The 20044-nt window shown below is 49.2% G+C and overlaps 1 protein-coding gene across 1 annotated transcript in view; it reads left to right on the forward strand.

Moving 5' to 3' along the window:
• The first annotated feature begins 1080 nt into the window (after positions 1 to 1080).
• Positions 1081 to 20044, forward strand: part of ST6GAL2 (ST6 beta-galactoside alpha-2,6-sialyltransferase 2) — a 28524-nt gene continuing 9560 nt past the window's right edge. The window contains exons 1-4 of the mRNA XM_022599145.3: positions 1081 to 2116; positions 9962 to 10059; positions 11441 to 11542; positions 13901 to 14075. Of these exons, the coding sequence (XP_022454853.1) occupies positions 1249 to 2116; positions 9962 to 10059; positions 11441 to 11542; positions 13901 to 14075 (1243 nt within the window). The 5' untranslated portion in view covers positions 1081 to 1248. The remainder of the gene's footprint in view (positions 2117 to 9961; positions 10060 to 11440; positions 11543 to 13900; positions 14076 to 20044) is intronic.

A 20044-nucleotide genomic window follows, 5' to 3' on the forward strand; every position in this document is an offset into this window, starting at 1 on the left:
TTGAGGTTCACAGACACCTCGACATCACCTTCCCCTACAGCCTCAGTCCCTGGGTCATCGCTTACTGGGGCCCTTCTGGAAGTTTCCCGTGAAACGCAGAGCCCACCGTGCTGCTGTACGGTATCTGAGCTGTGAGCCTGTGGTGGCCTGATGAGAGGTGCGAGAGGGCGGACTCTGCTGAGCCCTCCTGCCTGCTTCACCAAACTGGAATCTGTAACCCAGCTGCAGGACGGGACCTTGCTGGGATGGGCCCGGGTTAAGCAGCCCTCGGTGGGGAGGTAGACACATCACTGAGGTGCCTCTGGAGGTTTACCAAGGTACACGCACCGCATCTCCCCTCTCCCAAGACCCTCAGCTGAGGTGGCGGTGATCTCGGCTGGCCTCGGCCGGCAGCGGCTTGAAGCAGGGTTTCGGTTCCCAGCCAGAGATCGAGGTCGGGCTGTGGCAGTGAGAGCATGGAATCCAAGCCACAAGACCCCGTGGTCAGTGACAAGGCCCTGGCGCTTCGGCTTTGCAGAAAAGAATTCCCACAAAGACAGAAAGTAGTGAAACAAGTAGAGTGTTTATTAGGAGGAAAAGGGTAAAGTACGCGTGGATAGACACACGGGCGGACTCAGAGAGAGAGTCGTGCCCTCGTGGCGGTTTGAATCACTTACATGGGGCATTTCTTCCGGCTTTCCTTTGGCCAGTCATCTTGCTTTGCCTGGTTCTGAGTCCGTATTTGGTTTATCTCAGGGTCCTCCCCGTGTGTGTGTGCGTCTCTTAGCCGAGATGGATTCTAGTGGAGAGGCCTATGGGTAGACTTGACATCACTCCCTTTTTGACCTCCAAGGAGCTTTCTAATCGGGGAGGTCTCCTGACTTCGAGAATGAGGAATCTGTGGTCTCTTCCCTTCTCTCTGGGCAGGGCCCAGCCTCCTGTCTTGATTGTCCTGCTATTCTCGTCCGGGAGTATCGGGCCCCAGGGGACAAATCTCCACTTGCTTACCTTGGGGGGGGGCATCTACGTCCTGCCTCAGTGGGACCCCTTGTCTTGCAGATATGAGGGTGGGGGGCGTGTGACCCCCGAATGTGGCCGAAGCTCCGGATGACCCTGGATTCTGATGCCCCTTCTAACCGTCCCGAGACCCTCTAAAGAGACTGTCCCCAGCGCTGTCCCGCGCGCCTCACCGTGACACCCGGCTGTTTTTCAGGTCCATCCCGCCTCCCGCCGCCTCGGGACGCCAGGTGCTGACCCCGCAGACCTGCCATGAAACCACACTTGAAGCAATGGAGACAAGGAATGCTCTGCGGGATATTCGCTTGGGGTCTCCTCTTTCTGGCGATCTTCCTGTACTTCACCGACAACAACCCTGCCCAGCCCGCGCCCAGCTCCTTCTCCTTCCTGGAGACCAGGAGGCTGCTGCCCGCGCAGGGAAGGCAGCGGGCCATCATGGGCGCCTCGGAGGGCCTGCCCGAGGGCGCGGACGCTCGCAGGGGGCTGCCCCGCAGACACCCGTATGGCCTCCTGCACGCGGGGCCGGGCGACCTGCGGGCGTGGGCCCCAGACGGCTTTGAAAACGAAGACGACTTCCTTCCGCCCCAGACGGGGAGAACATCGCAAAGCGCTTTGCCGCCGGAGGACGCCGCTCCGGGCACGTCGGGGGGCCCGGAGGGGGCTCTGTCTGCGCGCCGCGCCCGGGGGCGGTGGGCGAAGCGAGGGGCCCGGAGGCAGAGCCGGAGCGCGGCGCCCGGGGTGGGCGAGGACGGGCAGCGACTGTACTCGTCCACGTCCCGGGCGCTCCTGCGCCGGCTCTGGAAGGGCGACGCGTCGGTGCGGATGCTGCACCCGCGCCTGCAGAAGGCCATGGGCGCCTACCTGCGCGCCAACAAGCACGGCGTGAACTTCCGGGGGCGCCGGGCGGCCGGGCGGAGCCGCGCGGAGCTGCTGTGCGCCCTGCGGGGCCGCGTGCGGGTGCGCACCCTGGACGGCAGCGAGCCGCCCTTCTCGGCGCTCGGCTGGCGCGCGCTGGTCCCCGCCGTGCCGCTCGGCCGGCTGCTCCCGCACGGGCTCCGGACCTGCGCCGTGGTCACGTCGGCCGGTGCCATCCTCAACTCGTCCCTGGGCGAAGAGATAGGTGGGTCCCCGCGGCCCCCCGCCCCCAGGGTGGCCGCTCCTGCACTGTGTTTCCGGAAAGTCTTAGGTCTTCTTCCTTCCCTGGGACTGAATGACCCCCGGCGGGTGGAATCCCAGCAGAGGTCTCCTTTGCGGAGACTCAGAGCAGAGACAGGCATCCTCCGGGGAGCTGGGGGCCCGGGAAAGGGAAGCCCGTGGCCCTCTCACCGGCCCGGTCTCAGGACCCACCTCCTGCAGAGCCCACGTTGTGCACTGACAGCTCCCAGCCGAGCCTGCACCCCTGATGACCCCTTAATGTGGCAGGAGCAGGAAGGACAGCAGGGGAAACCCCACCGGGCGACGAGCCTTAGGGGGCAGCTCCAAACAGGAGTTTGCAGGATGATAATTGTCACTCGTTCAAGGACTAAATCCCTGTCCCTGGGCTCTGCGGAGAGCCCGACAGCTGGTGAGAGCATTGATCCGGTGGGCACCGTCACCTCCAAGGTTGGCACACACCCAGCCTCTGGGCCCCAGCTGCAGCCTGGGCTTCCATCTTCCCTTCTGTACTGTCTTCAAATCCATTCCTGAGCCCTGGAGAACACCCCTGTTAGTCTGGCCCCTCCAGGGAAACAGACCGGTGGGATACGTGTAGAGAGAAAGATTTATTTTAAGGCCTTGCCCCTGCCGTCCTAGCGGCTGGCGGATCTGAAGTCTGCAGGGCAGGAAGGTAGGCTGGCTGGAGACGCAGATGAGTTGATGTTGCTGCCTGAAGCCCCACATCTGCGGGGCTGGCAGCTCGGGAGGGCCCCTGCATCTGGAGGCAGAAGCCCTGCTTCCCCAGGAACCTGCGGTCTAGTCTAATGCCCCTGAGTCCCCTGAGTGCCCAGCCCACCCTGGTGCTGCCCCCGTGACCCCTCAGGCTCATTTAGCAAACACGCACGTAGCCTCTACCCCGTGCTGGCTACCGTACACTAGGTACCAAGAAAACAAGTGCGGATCAGACACAGTATCTGCCTTGAGTCCAGACGTAAAACAGCGCCGTTCTCGCAGGTGCATGGTGTTAGCTCGTCGCTGACCTGGACGTGACCTTCAGGGGGCACTGCCACTTGACAGAAAGGAATCGTTGTTTCTGGGGCCCACTCATTGTTCCGTGTCCTCGAGGAGTAGCTGACACTCCAGAGCCGTCTTGAGGTAGGGCGACACCCTTATCATGAGGTTGCACAGCCCAGACCTCCTCCCACTGGCTCTTGGGAATGAAAGTTGAAAAAACAAGGCCCAGGTCTGGACTTGCAGCCTGGGGTGTCAGTGTCCCCGAGCTGACATTAAGTAGACTCGTAATCACGCTGTCTGTGTGTCACATAAGCTTGCAGCCAAGCCGAGTCGAGCGGCTGCTACCAATTAGGAAGGAGCATTGGTTCAGAGGCCCCCCAGGGCCAAGTAAAGCCACACTTCTCCCTGGTTTTCGAAGACCATGGTTAATCATGGCAGAAGGAATTTAAGCAGCTTTAAAGCAGGTGGTGACTTGCTTTTGGATTTTTTTTTTTTTTTTTTTTTGCTTTGTTTGAAGCCCCACTGCATCATAGCTGCACATTTGCCTTGCGCTCACCTGCCTGGGAGAATTCCCTTGCTCTTTATTCTGGTGTAAATATCCCTGACCGGAGTCTCGTAAACTCCTCTATTCAGAATTTGGAAGAGAGTGTGAAAGAGACTGGGAGTTCCCCATTTCTGGGGAACATGACACGTCAGTTATATCTCTGTTAGTTTCTAGTATCCGCATTTAATTGATAGCGTCTGCACTTATACAAAGGTTCATGATTAGAATCGTAGAAAGGTAACTGACGAACAAACACACTCAGAAAATTTTTTAAATTCTCTATTGTTTTGCCTCAGTTCCTTTGAGTCCAATTTTATAGCCATCGCTACCTTTTTAAGAGTATGTAACGTAACACAGTTCAACTCGTAAAGACAAGAAGTCTCGCTTTTTTATAAGCTGGCATCTCTCAGCATCAGCCCTTGTGCCTGCCACGTGCTGACATTTCTCCTTCCGACTCTCCTGAACATACAGAGGCTTATCAACACACAGTTGTTAACACCTCTCCTAGTGAGAACAAATTCACACAGCAGAGTCCTTCAGGAAACTTGGAAGCGGGCATGCTGTGCTATTTAGCTAAATCTGTCTTCATCCCTAAGCATCTACTTGTGTGAATCGGCTAAGTGAAGATTAGAAGTCTTGCACGAGGTCGTGGTTTTATGAAAAACTGAGGGCAGAGCTAGAAAAGTTCCTGCGGGTGGCCCCCTGTCTGCCCCCCCTACCCTCCCTGCCTGAGGGCTCAGCCCCTGCCCCCCCCCTCCTGCCAGGGGACCAGGGAGGCGCCAGGGTTGCAAGTGGCTCTGCTGGCTGCTGCCTGGGCAGTGCCGTCCTGTTTCCCAGCTCTGTTAGACTGAGTCATACCTTGTAATTGTTTAAACACCTCCACTTTGAATATGTTATTGAAAAGCAAACTGAACTGTCTTGGAAACATGGAACATTCTTTTCTAGAGTGGTGAGGTGATCTTTTTTCAGCCATTCCTGTAAATAATAATAATTTGGTAGTGAGATCAGTAGCAGCAATCCCGTGGAAACACACTGCAGATGAGAAAAGTACTCTGAACTTACAGCTGTCACCTTGAATGGGAGGTCAGGATCTGTTACTTGAAACTAGGATTCTGGGAAGTGTGTGGGAAATGGGAGGGTAGGGAGGAGGCTGTGTAGGGAGGGGGCGTCTTCCCGTAGCGAGCTTGGGATTTGGCGTCCTGTTACCTTAAAAAAGCAAGAAAGCAGGTCATATAGTCATTCAACAAGCACGGGTCCCCAACTCTCCACCAGATACTGTGCTCGCCACTAGTGACAGAAAGATGGATGAGGCCCATCCCTAACCCTCAGATCCTCTGCTTGCTAGTGGGAAAGACAGACTGTAAACAGACAATTCCAATATCACGGTTAGAAGGACAGAAAGATGCACAGACAGACAGGGAAGACATGACCGCGGAATCCCGCCCCACCGCGAGGGCAGACGTCTGAGGAGGGGAATCCCGGCCAAAGGCCAGCAGAGCAGTTGGATGAGAAACAGCACGGTGTGGGGGTGATAAGGGCTGGGGACCACTATGGGCTGGGGGTAGAGAGCAGACAGGTAAGTTGGACGGGTGGGCAGGAGGTCAGCCACTTCATGCTCTTGGATGTCATTCCCCAGAAATTAGACTTCTCACAATGATTGTAATAATAGACAGCACTTAGAGGGTGTTTACTGCAGGGAAGTTCTCACCTCAGTGCTTTTATCTGTGAACAAGCCTTGTGATGCCAAGTGACAGACACGATTATTCCTGTTCTATGGGTAAGGAAACCAAGGTACCCAGAGACACAGAGGGTAGAGCCGGATTTGAACTCCAGTCTGGGTCCCCGAAACTCCAGCTCTGGCCCCTTGGCCTCGCGGTGCAGAGGTACTGAAATCTTTGAAGCAGAGGAGTGATGGGTCGGTGTTTCATTTTGGAAGGATTGCTCCAGAGCCTAGATTGGAGTAAGCACGTTGCAGGAGCCCCAGTGAGGTGAGACAGACGAGGGCGGTGGGTTTGGGGGAGAGGAGAATCATCTCTTGGGCAGGCCATTCCCCGTTCCCCAAAGACAAGGCGCTGGCTGCCCTTGCAGATTCCTGAGCTCGGGAAGGGAAGGGAGCGGTGGGGATGCAGTGCCCAGGGCTGGGCAGGGATTTCGTGATGCTATGCCTTCTGGCTGGCTGCTCCTTGCAGGGTTTTCATCTTTCCTCAATGATGCTCTTAGCCTGGCTCTGCTCTCAAGGTCAACGTGAAATGGCTCTAGCGTGGAGATGCCGTCTCCAAAAATGACGCTTTGCTTTCTTCCCCTGTGCTGGCTGTGTGATCATTCCTCCCTCTCTAAATGTGAACGGACAGCTTAGTTTTGCAGGTGGTTATCTGGGAGAAGCACACCCAGGTGCGCATTTACGAATGTGTCCACGTGACGGGCTCTTTCAGCTCATCGTCCCCACACGCCCCCTCCCATCCTGGTCCATCCTTCTCCCGGCCAGCTGGGGGAAGTTCAGTCTCATCCACGGCAGCCCCGTCCCTACCTGCCTCTCTGTGTCCTCCATGAAACTGACCTTTTAACTCTTCAGCCTCATATGACTTCCAAAGGAGTGAACCTAGATTACCTTTCTGCGCCCTGTCCTTTGTCAAGTTGTTCTAAGGCTTAAAACACACCTCAGTGTAGAACACCAGCTTTTAAAGGCTGGGACATTGTCCGGGGTGATACGATTCGTTAGGAATTTCTGCGTAATCAATTAGAAATGCACCCACTACTTGGCAACCTCAGTTTGTTCACCTTACCTCTAGACGAAGGCTGTACTAAGGGTGGCGTGGATCAGTGGGAGCCCTGGTCCAGGAGTGCCAGCATCCTGCTTCCTGCCCTGGTGCCATCCTGGTTACCTCTGAGTGCCTGGAGGCCACCCCACTGTCTGGGCCCCCCCTCACTCCCTGCCTATGGGAGAGTTGCCCCAGGTGAGCAGGTCACATAGTGTCTGGCCTTGCACTTGGAGCCCCCATGATCCTTTCAGGGGCTCAGAAGGTGACAACAATTTTCATCATAGTACTCGGAGGTCTTTTTAACTGTTGACATCGGAACGGATGATGCAGGAGCAGTAGTGGATAAAACTGCTCCTTAGCACAGATCGAGGCAGTGGTACCCACTATACTAGTCCTCACGGGATGTTTTCCTGCCAAGCTTAGCAGTGAAAGCAAAGCATGCCAGCTCCACGTATGGATGTCCTTAATGAAGCAGTAAAAATGGTTAGTTTGATTAGAGTTCAGTCTTTGAAGTACATGTGTTTTTAAGACCAAATGGGAAATAACATGAAAGCATTTCTGCCAACCAACCCCCGACGGAAGGGCACCGATGTGATTGAGCTGTGAGCGGTACTAGCCACTTTTGTCACAAAACACAACTAGACTTGCAACAGATGACTGATGGACGTACTTAATTTAGACTTGGACATTTGGCAGGTATTTTCTCAAAAAGTAAGTAAGCCTTGACTTTTAGGAAAATAACTGACAGTGTTTGTTGCCAGTGATAAAATTAAAGCTTTCAACCCTGAGCTTGGAGGCTTCCCAAACTTAAAAAGTGATGAGATCCGTGGTGACATTAATGATATTTGATACTTTATAATGAAATGCTTCAGTATTTGAAAGATCTGCATTACTTATTGAACAGATAGCTTCCAAGTGAACGCTGCACCGTGTTACAAAATACACATGGATGAATCATCCTTTATGTTTTTAATTGAAATATATTGGGTTGGCCAAAAAGTTCGTTCGGGTTTTTCCATACCATCTCACGGAATTTTTTGGCCAACGCAATAGTTGATTTACAGTGTTGTGTTAGTTTCAGGTGTACAGCAAAGTGAATCAGTTATACATACATATATATATATTATTTTCCAGATGCTTTTCCATTATAGGTTATTACAAGATATTGAATATAGTTCCCTGTGCTATGCAGTAGGTCCTTGTTGGTTACCTATTTTATATATAGTAGTGTGTATATGTTCATCCCAAGCTCCTAATTTATCCCTCCCCCACCCGTTCCCCCTTTGGTAACCATAAATTTGTTTTCTGTCTGTGGGTCTATTCCTGTTTTGTAAGTTAATTTGTATCATTTTTAAAGATTCCACATATAAGCGATATCACATATTTGTCTTTCTCTGACTTACTTAATGTGACAATCTCTAGGTCCATCCATGTTGCTGCAAATGGCATCGTTTCACTCTTTTTATGGCTGAGTGGTATTCCATTGTATATGTGCGCCACATCTTCTTTATCCATTCATCTGTCGATGGACAGTTAGGTTACTTCCATGTCTTGGCTGTTGTGAATAGCGCTGCTGTGAACATTGGGGTGCGTGTGTCTTTTTGAATTAGAGTTCTGTCTTTTCCAAATAAATGGCCAGGAGTGGGATTGCTGGATTATACGGCAACTCTAGTTTTAGTTTCTTAAGGAACCTGCATACTGTCCTCCACAGTGGCTGCGCCGACTTAACATTCCCACCAAACAGTGTAGGAGGGCTCCCTTTTCTCCACACCCTCTCAGCATTTATTACTTGTAAACTTTTCTTTTTTTAACTTTTGGCCGTGCCGCACCGTGCAGCACGCGGGATCTTAGCTCCCTGACCAGGCATCGAACCCACACCCCCTGCAGTGGAAGCACAGAGTCTTAACCACTGGACCACCAGGGAAGTTCCTATTTGTAGACGTTTGCATAATGGCCATTCTGGCCAGTATGAGTGGTACCTCATTGTAGTTTTGATTTGCATTTCTCCATTAGCAACTGTTGAGCATCTTTTCATGTGCCTGTTGGCCATCTGTATGTCTTCTTTAGAGAAATGTCTGTTTAGATCTTCTGCCCATTTTTTGACTGGGTCGTTTGTTTTTTTGTTTGTTTGTTTTTTTGATGAATCATCCATTTTAAGAGCAAGATTAACTAATGGATTTTAATGTAACAGCACAAAAATTGATACTGTTTCACATTCCACACTGCCACTAACCTTTCAGAAACTAGCTCTTGTGGAGTTACGATGAAGTGTCAGAGGAGAATATTCCTAGTCATCTGGAAAGACTCTTGAAATACTCCCACCATTTTCAACGATATATCTTTTTTTTTTTTTTTAACATCTTTATTGGGGTATAATTGCTTTACAATGGTGTGTTAGTTTCTGCTTTATAACAAAGTGAATCTGTTATACATATACATATGTTCCCATATGTCTTCCCTCTTGCGTCTCCCTCCCTCCCACTCTCCCTATCCCACCCCTCCAGGCTGGCACAAAGCACCGAGCTAATATCCCTGTGCCATGCGGCTGCTTCCCACTAGCTATCTACCTTACTACGTTTGTTAGTGTGTGTATGTCCATGACTCTCTCTCGCCCTGTCAAAGCTCACCCTTCCCCCTCCCCATATCAACAATATATCTTGAGTCTTCATATACTTCAACTAAAGCAATATACTGCAGCAGATTGAATAGAGAGACAGGTATATGAAACCAACTGTCTTCTAAAAAGCCAGGCGTTAAAGAGATTTGCACACATTTAAAACAGCGCCCTTCTCACTATTTTTCGAAATGTTATTTCTCATAAAAATGTATTTTACAGATAAATTAATAAATAAACATTTACAAGTTTTCTATTTTACTCACTAATGTGATATATTCTGAAATCTGTAATCCAGATAAACAAAAGGTCTCTGGGTTGTCAGTAATTTTCAAGAGTGTAAAGGCGTCCGGAGACCAAAAAGTGAGAACCGCTGCTTTGGGTGTTTGACGAATCAGAGATACGTGATCTCACTTCTCACTCTCTCACAGATGGGCTTTGTTGTTTGCTCCAAGTTAAATTAGGAACGTGCATGGGGTTTTTGAAGCTGAAGAAATCGCATAGAAATTCCCCATCGCTGATTAACTCTGCTTTCAGCCCTTTTTCTGGGAAACACATTAGACTCCACAAAGCAGTCTAGATACACACATATGTCTCGAAATTTCCTGTGTAAAGCATGTCTTTAAAGACCGTGAACACATACCAAGTATCTAACTATAACTTAGAGGACAGAGGGCCACTTGTAATGGATTGATGTGTTTTTATGTTTATTTGCCCCCAGCCAGGATCTCATCCTAAGTAAATAGGATGCCAAACAGTGCGTGTGTGGGTATCTGAATTTTATTGGGGTCTAGTTAGCTTCAGGTATTGAAAGGTTTGCTTTAAGATATTTTCCTAAATTATGCTGATTTTTATGCAGAGGGAAAAAAAGAAGTAAGTTTGTCATTTATGTGCCCTCAGATTCCCACGATGCAGTTTTGAGATTTAACTCTGCTCCTACACGTGGCTACGAGAAGGATGTTGGAAATAAAACCACCGTCCGCATCATTAACTCCCAGGTAAGATGGGTGGACTGTTTTATAGGTAAATAGCTTAACTGGGTGAATGAAGAGAAATCACCCAGTTATCCATGACCACGACCTTGCTTATTTCTAAAAGTCTTGTAATTATAAAGAATTAGTGAGGAAAAGTGCAGAGAAATGGGAATTCGTGTGTGCTGTGAGTAGGAAAAAAGAGTAAATAAGATCAAAAGGAAAAATCAGAGTAGAGGTACAAATATATATATGTAGCATATTGCATTTTGTGAACTGAGGAAAAGAAAGGTAAACGGAGTAAATCATGGGGATGGAGGGGAGAAAAGCAAAGGAACAGAATTCAAGGGTCAGAAGAACAGCTCAGAAACTTTACTTTGTTATTGAACATTTTAAAAAGGAAAATATCTCTTTTTTGTATGTTCTCAATGTTTTCCAAAATTCATAGCAAAATTAGCCTCAGAACAAACCACAACAATTTCTAGAGTTTCAAACGGTATAAAAAAAATGGGCTGATGAGCGATTTATGGTGAGTTTGTTGCAGAACCAAAGATCAGCTTTCTTCGTCGGGCTCTGGGCTCACAGCCTACAGAGGTGAGAAACAGGCCCCGGTTTCCTGAATTCAGAGACGCCACTGATTGAAGATTCCTCATGTGTCTGATGACAGCTTTTAAGAGAGGAGGAGATAAGCCCCAGCAAATTAAAATACAGCTCCCTTGTGAGATACTCCCTAACTTCAGAGAGATTAAAATGTGAAGCAGAAGAGGGCATCTTAAAACCTGTGGGAAAATTCCATGTTAAAAATGAAGCAAGTCAAATGCATCCTTTTTCCCCCAGACTATAGTTGACAAAAGCTGATTGGCAGGTGAGACTGAAGGACTCACTCAGGACCAGAGAGGGCCCCAGAGCGGGGACAGTCATACCGGGTGGATTCACGTCTCCTGGCCTCTGGGCCCAGTTTGTCCTGAGTTTGGCACTCGGTAGGCCTTCTAGGCCTGCAGCTGTCGTTGCCGGGGGTTTACTCAGCCAGGAGTTGCATCAGGAGCTGGTGCCTCTAGATGACTCCAGGGCTGCTTTTTTTTTTGGTGGCGCCGCATGGCTTGCGAGATCTTAATTCCCCGACCAGGGATTGAACCCAGGCCCTCGGCAGTGAAGGCCCAGAATCGTAACCACTGGACCGCCAGGGAAATCCCTGGTTCTTTTCTTAAAAAAGAAAGCCCTCCTTTGTCTAAATATTTCCTGAGTGCCTTAGCGTGTAAAGCCTGCCTCTCTCCCTCCCCCAGAAAGTCTGAGGAACATTTGTTTTTTCTTGCTCCAAAACTCCTTTTTAAAATTTTTGCCTCTTTTTAAAATGTAATTGTGAAGGCCCAAAGCCTTGTTTTGAAATGACTCTGCTACGTATTTGCAGATTCTGACCAACCCCAGGCATCACTTCACTGACAGTTCGTTGTATAAAGATGTCATCTTGGTGGCCTGGGACCCAGCTCCGTATTCTGCAAATCTTCACCTGGTGAGTATTTCCTTGGTGCCCCCACCCTTGAGGGTCAGACAGCGCCTTTGACCGATACATAATGGGAGTAAGTCAGGGATTAAACTTTGACGGGCAGAATGAAACCAATTGTGGGTGCGAATTAAATTCACATATGTTCACACGGTTTGAGTCCCGGTTGCAGTAGCGCCCTTGCTGAGCGAAGTCCCTCTGATGCTAAAGTGTTTTTCTGGAGGATTTAAAAAACAAAAACAAATGTACAATGTCTAGATGTGCAGAAAGTCCTAGCGACACCAGAGCTTGGGCTGCTTAAACTCCGAATTTTTCCATTGTGAGATGGTTACATCACCTTTCAAGTAGTTACAAGACCTTTTGAAATACATGGGAAGTTCTTGGCAAGAAAGGCTAACCTTTGTGAATCCTTATTATTGAAATGGAACGTGTCACAGGCTTTTCCTGAGTGTGCCACTCTCGGCTTCTGCCTCCAAATCTTTTTAATCTTATACGATACGGTGTAAACGAGGTTATTACTAGCCATCAAAATATAAGCAAGTTATCGATACATTCACAGCCTCTCTACTTTTGGTGAAACCTGGCATGGAGAGCCAGCGCACTTGTTCTGAAAGGGGGCTGGGAAGATCGGTTACAGTTTAGCCCCGTGAGCGAGGCTGTCAGCTGTGCCAGTGTCTGTGGACTCGTTCTGCCGTGACCTGAGAGGATGCCAGCTTCCTAAGACGAATGTGGGAACAGAGCTCACCCCACCAGGGGGTAACTATCCAGGAGAGCTTCCCACAGTCGATGGTCCCTCTGGAAGGGGCATTCTGTCACCACGCATCCTAAGACAGAGGCTGGACACATACCTGGCGTGATTATAACTATGCTCAACCAGGGGTTCACGTCAGCATCATCTGGAGCATCACTGTTCAGAGTATCCGTCAGAGACCATTTCCCAGGAATCCGGGCATATCCAGCCTCCACGTGTGGGATTTTTTGTTTTTTTTTAAATATTTATTCATTTGGTTGCACTGGGTCTTTGTTGTGGCAGGTGGGCTCCTTAGTTGTGGGATGCGAACTCTTAGTTGCGGCATGCATGTGGGCTCTAGTTCCCCGACCAGGGATCAAACCCGGGGCCTCTGCATTGGGAGCACGGAGTCTTCACCACTGCACCACCAGGGAAGGCCCCCACGTGTGTTTCCAAGAATGCTCTCTGGTTGATTCTCCTACACACCGTCTACTGAGAACCGGCATCAAGTGGGTGTTTGCACTTGTCAGCTTCCTTCCAGCCTGAGGTTCTGTGGTTTTAAGTTCTGACAGCTTTCTTGCTGTTGGTGGACCCATGAGAGGCTGTGGCTGTTGGCCCCTGCTTTCCCTCTCCCTGCCCCAGGGTTTGGGGGCACAGTTCACTAAAGATGATCTGGCCCGTCCTTGTCAAAATTTTTAAAGCCACAGACCCCATTCAACCAGGGACTATGCCTTGGGATCTTCATCCAAGCCCATCTTTGCCCGAGGTGTCTGTTTGAAAGGACTGTCAGAGCCCTATGAGCTGAGCCTCTCCCCCAACACCTCCAAATCCCATTTCTCGGTGGCACCTGAGACACTTCTGAAGCCTTGTTTTTTAAATCAACCTTATTGTTTATTTTTTCCTTACAGTAATTTTTGTGTAGCCGACCTAAGTGCACATTTTGATGGGTAGTGGCAAGTGTATACAGTCCTGTGTCCAGCACCACAATTAAGGAACAGAAGCTTTCCGCTGCTGCAGAGCCCCCTGTGCCCGCCCATCTGTCTCCCAGACCCGACCCGAGACCCAGGCAATTACTGACATCTTTCTGCGCTAGGGATTAGATTGGGAAAACGTATTTCTGAAATACAGGGATTGAAACTACGGCCATGGGCCATCCGGCCATGTTTTTTTGCTTTTGTTTCTTTTTTTTCTTCCTTTTTTTCTTTTTGTTTTCTTCTTTTTTGGGGGGGGTGTGCCCCTGTTTTTGTAAATAAAGTTTTATTGGAACACAGCCTCGCCCATTCATCTTGTACCCTCGGTGGCTGCTTTCCAAGTAAATACACAGCAGAGCCCAGTAGTAGCAGCAGAGACTCTATGGCCCTAAAACCCTGATGTGTTTACTATCTGGCCCTTTCCAGAAAAGTCCAGTGACCCCGCCCTAGCCCTTCTCCCTCATTTTACTAAAGAATAAGGCACTAGTCCCCCAGGCTAGACCTCAGCTCTGTACTCACCCCCTCATCCAGTGTGGAAATGCCTGCAGAAGAGGGGTTCCGCATCCCCTCCCAGCCCGGCCCCTCAGCCTCTAAATACCCCGCAATGCGGGCGCTGCCCGGCTTCCCATGGCGTGGTCCTCTGACTGTGTTATTTTTTCGTCTTAGTGGTACAAGAAGCCGGATTACAACCTGTTCACTCCGTATGTTCAGCACCGTCAGAGAAACCCAAACCAACCGTTTTACATTCTCCACCCCAAGTTTATCTGGCAGCTTTGGGACATCATCCAGGAGAACACGAAGGAGAAGATCCAGCCGAACCCGCCGTCCTCGGGCTTCCTTGGTAGGTGGATGCCAGAAGGTGGGATGGCTGGGCAGCGGGGTGAGGCTTAGGGTTTAACAAGTATACATTCATGTTAGATGACAAGAGCGCCTAGAAGGTGGCTTTACAGGGAAAATAGATGAACTGAAAACAGCGCAAAGACGCTGTCCCAGTTCCCAGTGGGCGTGTAACACGCCCCCCGGCCCAACATTTCCAAGGGTGAAACGAGGACTGCTTTACCTTCCCACGTGACGGGTGGGTCAGGATGGGCCCGGCTGGGTGACCCCTTCGTTCCACAGGCCTCGTGGGGTCACTTGCAGGTATTCACCTGTGTCATGGGGTGGCCTCACTCCCCTGCCTGGCTCCTTGGCGGGGACAGCTGGGAGGCCGGCTCAGCTGGACTGGTGACCGTGTGCCTGCAGGCGGTGGCCTCGCGGGAATTGGACCCTTGACGGGAGCTCAGGGCTCCTGGCAAGTGTTCCAACGACAGGAAATCGAAGCTGCGGTTTCTCAGGGCTGGAGGCCTGGGGACTCTCTGTGGGTCACCGAGAGACTCAAGGGCCGGAGACCCCAGGGCCACCTGGGACCTACCACCCGCTCGCGTGCACATTGCTGATGTGGGACCAGATGAAGGATGCGAGTTTGTGGCCAGAGGACCACACCCGAGACGTTGCAAGTTTCCTGGTAGGTCTGGGCTTTGAGTAGCCGGATTCTAGAGCCATGTCCCACTGTCTCCAGCAGACCCGCCAGCTGCAGTCTGAGAATGGACTTCCTGTAACGAGGGCATCACAGTTGGCTCTTGTGTATTTTTCTGTAGCCAGGCTCCGATCCACAAGTTTGTGGTCTTAACCCACTTCTCTTCCTGTGTTTCAGCCTCTTGCCCCAACATTTCCTTGGTTTTACCTGAATAGGGTAATACTAAGGGAGGTCTTTGATCCCCTTGGCCATAAGAAAGCTACAGTGGAACCAGAGGATAGTAACTTTGTCCATAAACCACTGCTAATGTTCTCCACCCTAACTTCGATGAATTTACACCCTGCACCTTAACTCGGGTGCACAGTCGGTCCCCATGACTAAAGGAGCGTTTGTGGAGGTGACACAGGGTGGTGAGGGGTGCAGGGCGCCGGAGTATCCGAAGCGAGGCTTGCGGGTTTTGAAGCGGGCTCGAGGTACTATAATAATGTGAAATATTTTACGCAGAATTCAAGACAGATTAACGACGCTGCGTGCTGTTTTCCTCAAGCATAGCTCCTCCCACCCATTTTATGTCGTGCCATCAAGATGCTTTGTTTCCAAGTCACTTTGCGAAATCCTAAGTGCTGTATCTTTTTTTGTGTGTGTGTGGTACGCGGGCCTCTCACTGCTGTGGCCTCTCCCGTTGCGGAGCACAGGCTCCGGACGCGCAGGCTCAGCGGCCACGGCTCACGGGCCCAGCCGCTCCGCGGCATGTGGGATCTTCCCGGACCGGGGCACGAACCCGTGTCCCCTGCATCGGCAGGCGGACTCTCAACCACTGCGCCACCAGGGAAGCCCAAGTGCTGTATCTTTTGTGCGGTTTCACGGACTCCTGCGGACTTTGGGAAGAGCGTGTAACGGGGTGGAATGAGGCTGAGACAGCATAACAGGACGCGGCCACCTGATCAAGCCGTTTTGCCATCCGTGCCTCCCCGTGAATTCCTGTGGCCGATATTTGATTACAGCAAGAGCTCGGGAGACCAGTGAGGGCTGTCAGGTACCCTTACTGTCGACGCGCAGTTTGCAAGTTTCCACTGACATAGTCGTAGCTGGAGAACACTATTTCCTCATGTGTTGAAAGAAATCCTGCCACCTGTGGACAGCTTCCTTTCACAGCTATTTGCTGAGTGTTTGTTTGGAGTTTTCAGGGGCTGCTGCTTGCCTGGGTGGCATCTTTTCCGGGATGAAGGGGACTGCGGTCGGATGTCACTGCAGGGGTGGTGGCTGGGCTGAGCGACAGTCCTTCTCTGCTGTCTCTGGGTTTCCAACCATGGGCGAGTCACTTACTCGTGTGAAAGTCCCTGTGCTCCTGGGAGAAAAGGGAGTCATAACAACATCTTTCTATCAGGCCGTTCGCAATCGTTATTATTTTCTAGCACCATCCTGTCCAGTATAGCGGCTACTAGCCACAGGTGGCTGCTCAGATTTAAGTTAATTAGGATTAAATAAAAGGAAAACTTCTCTTCCTTGGTGCACGAGCCCCATTTCAAACTCTCAAAGCTATGTGCTCCTGGTGGCTCAGTCCTAGGCAGTGTAGACGGAGACCGTCTCCACCACAGGGAAGGTTGTAAAGGACAGCACCGCTACATCCTGCTGACCACAAAAGGATGAAAGGGAGCTCATGGAGAAGGTATCAGGGTCCCACTGGACACTGTGCCCTGTGGGTGGGGACACACGTGATAGAAGATGTTTGCTATTATCAATCAGATTTCCGGAAGATAAATTCCCTGGAGTATGAGTGCTGAGCAAAGGGTATGGCGTGTCGATCATTGTTGGGAAGCGCCGACTTACCGCTTTTTCTTTGAATTCTGACCAGAGGCCATATTTGTCCTTCTGTGTCACAGAAGGACAGCCTTACAATAGTAAGTGCATCAGAGACGTATGCCGTGAACCATCCGCTTCTCCGGAGCAGCAGTGAAGGGATTCTTACCCCTCTGGCACTGCACATGTATTTTTTAAATTAGAAGGAAGTAGCGCGGATCCAGGCGATTTAGATGCTCCGTGGGACCGGTTTCTCTGGAGCAACTCCTTCACTTTGTTAGGACCCTTCCCCTCAGCCCGCTGGGAGCTGCTTGTTCACACATGAGGGACATTTCTCTTTCATCCCCAGTTGGATACTGGAAGTTTTCTCTCGTTCTTTGGTACTAGAAGGTGGGTTTCGACCGCACCGTGGCCTGGCTGAGGACAGGGAATCGTTTCCTTGGAATCCCATTGTTGCGGTGTAGCTCTCATACAGACGGATGTTGTCCTAGAAGGTCCGTGAGCTCGTGTCTGGGGTCCTGCAGCCTGGCCGGATGGTTTTGCCACCTGAAGTGGTGGGGCCTCCAGCCAAGCAGGAGGCCCAGCTTCACCCCCCGGGGCTCGGGGCTGAGCATCCTCAGGCAGACGGGCCTGGTGCACCGGCCCGACCAGCAGCATAGAGAAGGGAGTCCTCTAGCCTACAGGTGACAAGGCCTTTATTGTACAAACCACCAACGCCCCGTCCTGCCTCTACTGATTATATCATAAGTGATGTTTCTAGAATTCACGGATGCAAACGCTATAATTTCAGCCTAGTTAATACATGCACAAGAATAATATGCTTAAAAGCCAGTCATAACTTCCTTTCCTTTCCATTTTATTTTGAGTTTGGGGTTCTAATTTTCCAATATATCATCCAAACTCAGATGTTAACACAAAATAATAACACATTAACCCAAACTAATAAGCCACTTAACATCCATATTTATGAGTGTATAAAATCGATCACATTATGTTGATCAGGGACAGTTTATTACATTTACATTTTTTACATTTTACATTTAAATTCACTATTTATTCACATTAAATAGTGAATCCTGATCAAATAATACAATATAAATGAGCTAAAAACTTGGCTTTCAAGTATTATTTATGCATTATATGATTTTACTTAATAGAGTAGATGCTTCTTATTTTATTTCATGAAATGCAAATTTCCAGACCATCTTTTAATTACAGCTATTTTCTGGAATTATCACTTCAAATGTCATTTGTGCTCCTTCAATAATCTTAAATATAGTTCTCTTGATTTTCCATCTTATGATGGATTTATGGGGAAACCACAGAATACCTGCTAGATTTCCATTAGGTCAGCATATTCAATACACTTGAACTTTCACCCTCACCCCTCGCTCAGAAGCATATTTTGCAGAGTTTTATGGACATTCTCAGAAATTTCTGGTTTGCCTCACATGTGATTATGTTCAAGTGTTACCTGGAATGGATGAAAGCCAGTATTCTTCCCGTCACTTGCATTAGGTTCTGTTTATATCCATAGCTTATTTTGCTCCACATTAAAAGGATCCGTTCATCAAGGGAAAAAATTCTATTACTGTGAACGATTTGGGGTGCTGTTACTTTAACTATTTTGCCAGGTGCAAAGTAAGACAATTTTCGTTTGAGCACAATTAAGGTAAAGGCTCAATGATTAAACTCTGCTGGACTCTGACACATATCAAAGGCATCTATATATATGCAAAGTAGAGTTTTATAGGGGAACCTCATTCATTCAGGATCTGTGATCATCTGAACATGGGTGGAAGTTTGCTTTTTATCCAGGTTTTGGACAAATAAATGAGTGTACATACTGCTTGTTATGCTGAGTCATATCATGTGACATTTTATTAAGACCAGTGGAAATGCTTTTTAATTGGTTTGATAATTATATTGAATTATACAATATTTTAAAACCCATAATTTGGCAAATGAATGCCTCTTGGGTCATAATTGCCCAGGAAAATTTGCACTTTTTTTCCTTCAAATGAATCCCTCCTCATTTGTAAAAACTTAACATTAATTGAATTATGAATTATGTTCAAAGATTTTTAAGAACTGGCTGCACACCCATTTTGATTGGCTTCGAAAAATACATTAAAAAGTGTCTCAGTATTGATCCGCCCATCAAAAAGTCTGGCTCCACATTGAAAGCAGTAAAATTTTATTAGTGATGGAAGCAGTTACTTTTTGGTAGTCCATAAACAAAATTATGTAACATAAAAGTTCCTTAAGTGATGGTTTAAAAAAATTCTTTACTGAATAGCACAGGCTTAGGTGGTTTGTATTCGTTTCGCTTTTTGGGTAATCCTGAGCAGTCCTAAGAAAGGAAATGAAAAACACACACAAAAAAACATTTTTAGCATAACCAGCTGTGAATTCCCCGTGTCGGCTTGGCATGGGGAAATGATTAGGAGCTAACGTGATACTGTGAATTTCCAGGTATATACGGCATCCGTGCAGAAAAGAACCACCATGGCAGGCCTGACAGCCGATGGCTGGGAGCCCTGCTTGCAGGGTTGGCCCTTGGCTGGCATCTGGGAGCCTGGGTTTGGGGAGGCCCCCTTAAGTGCCAGGGTGGGTCACTGTGCCCAGATGCTTATGCGGCAGCGGGTCCACGCCCAGCACCTGCTTCCTTCCAGAGTCTGGAATGCTGGTGTGTGCTAGGCACAGCAGGCCTATAATAAATCATTGGCTATGTGCTGCATCTGGTGGGTCCTCCTAGCGAATCATCAAACCCAGAAGCGAGCTGGGGCCTCCCAGCACGGTACCTTGTCAGTGTACCTCAGAGAGCATCTGAGGACCACGTGTTGGTGTTGACGTCACTTGTGGATGACAGGGCCCAGCATCACAGCACGACAGACATTGTTCTCAGCACAGTAGTTAAGACGCTTTCTTCAAGTTGTCCTAAGAACTGTAGGCTGTGAGCTTGCCACCTATTGTGAAACTTAAAGTTTCATTCTTTAGTTGGATTTACTTATTTTTTTTCTTAAAGAAACTTTCTCCAAATCCCCAGTTTTCAGCACTGTGCCCAGTTGAATACACGTGTGAGTTTAACTGAAGAGGCTTCTAACCGTGCCTGACAGCTCTGGTCTCTCCCGGTCTGGTCCCAACCCTATAGGTCCCGCGGTCTCTCCTCCCCACACACATGCCCCGAGCTGTGCCAGGACTGTTACACCCCTCCTGACATTGAGGTCCGCCTAGGTCCCCTTTGCAATACATGAAGAAGTTTCATCTTCAGGGTTTTGTGTGTGACTAAGTACTCTTAACTCCTAGGAAAAGTGATGTGCAGATATAACCACATTTAATAATGATTTTCAGTATTTATTATACGGCAGAGTCTGAATCTAAACTCAAGTTTATGTGTGACGTCGGCCTTAATAAATTAATAAGCAGAGCATGCGTATGCCAGATGCAATGACCACGCCGCCTACAGAAATGTAAATAAGAAAAAATGTCCT

The sequence above is a fragment of the Delphinapterus leucas genome, chromosome 13 (genome assembly GCF_059928025.1).
Source record: "Delphinapterus leucas isolate spDelLeu-1000000601 "Yukka" chromosome 13, BTC_Dleu_Yukka2, whole genome shotgun sequence".
Classification (NCBI taxonomy): Eukaryota; Metazoa; Chordata; class Mammalia; order Artiodactyla; family Monodontidae; genus Delphinapterus; species Delphinapterus leucas.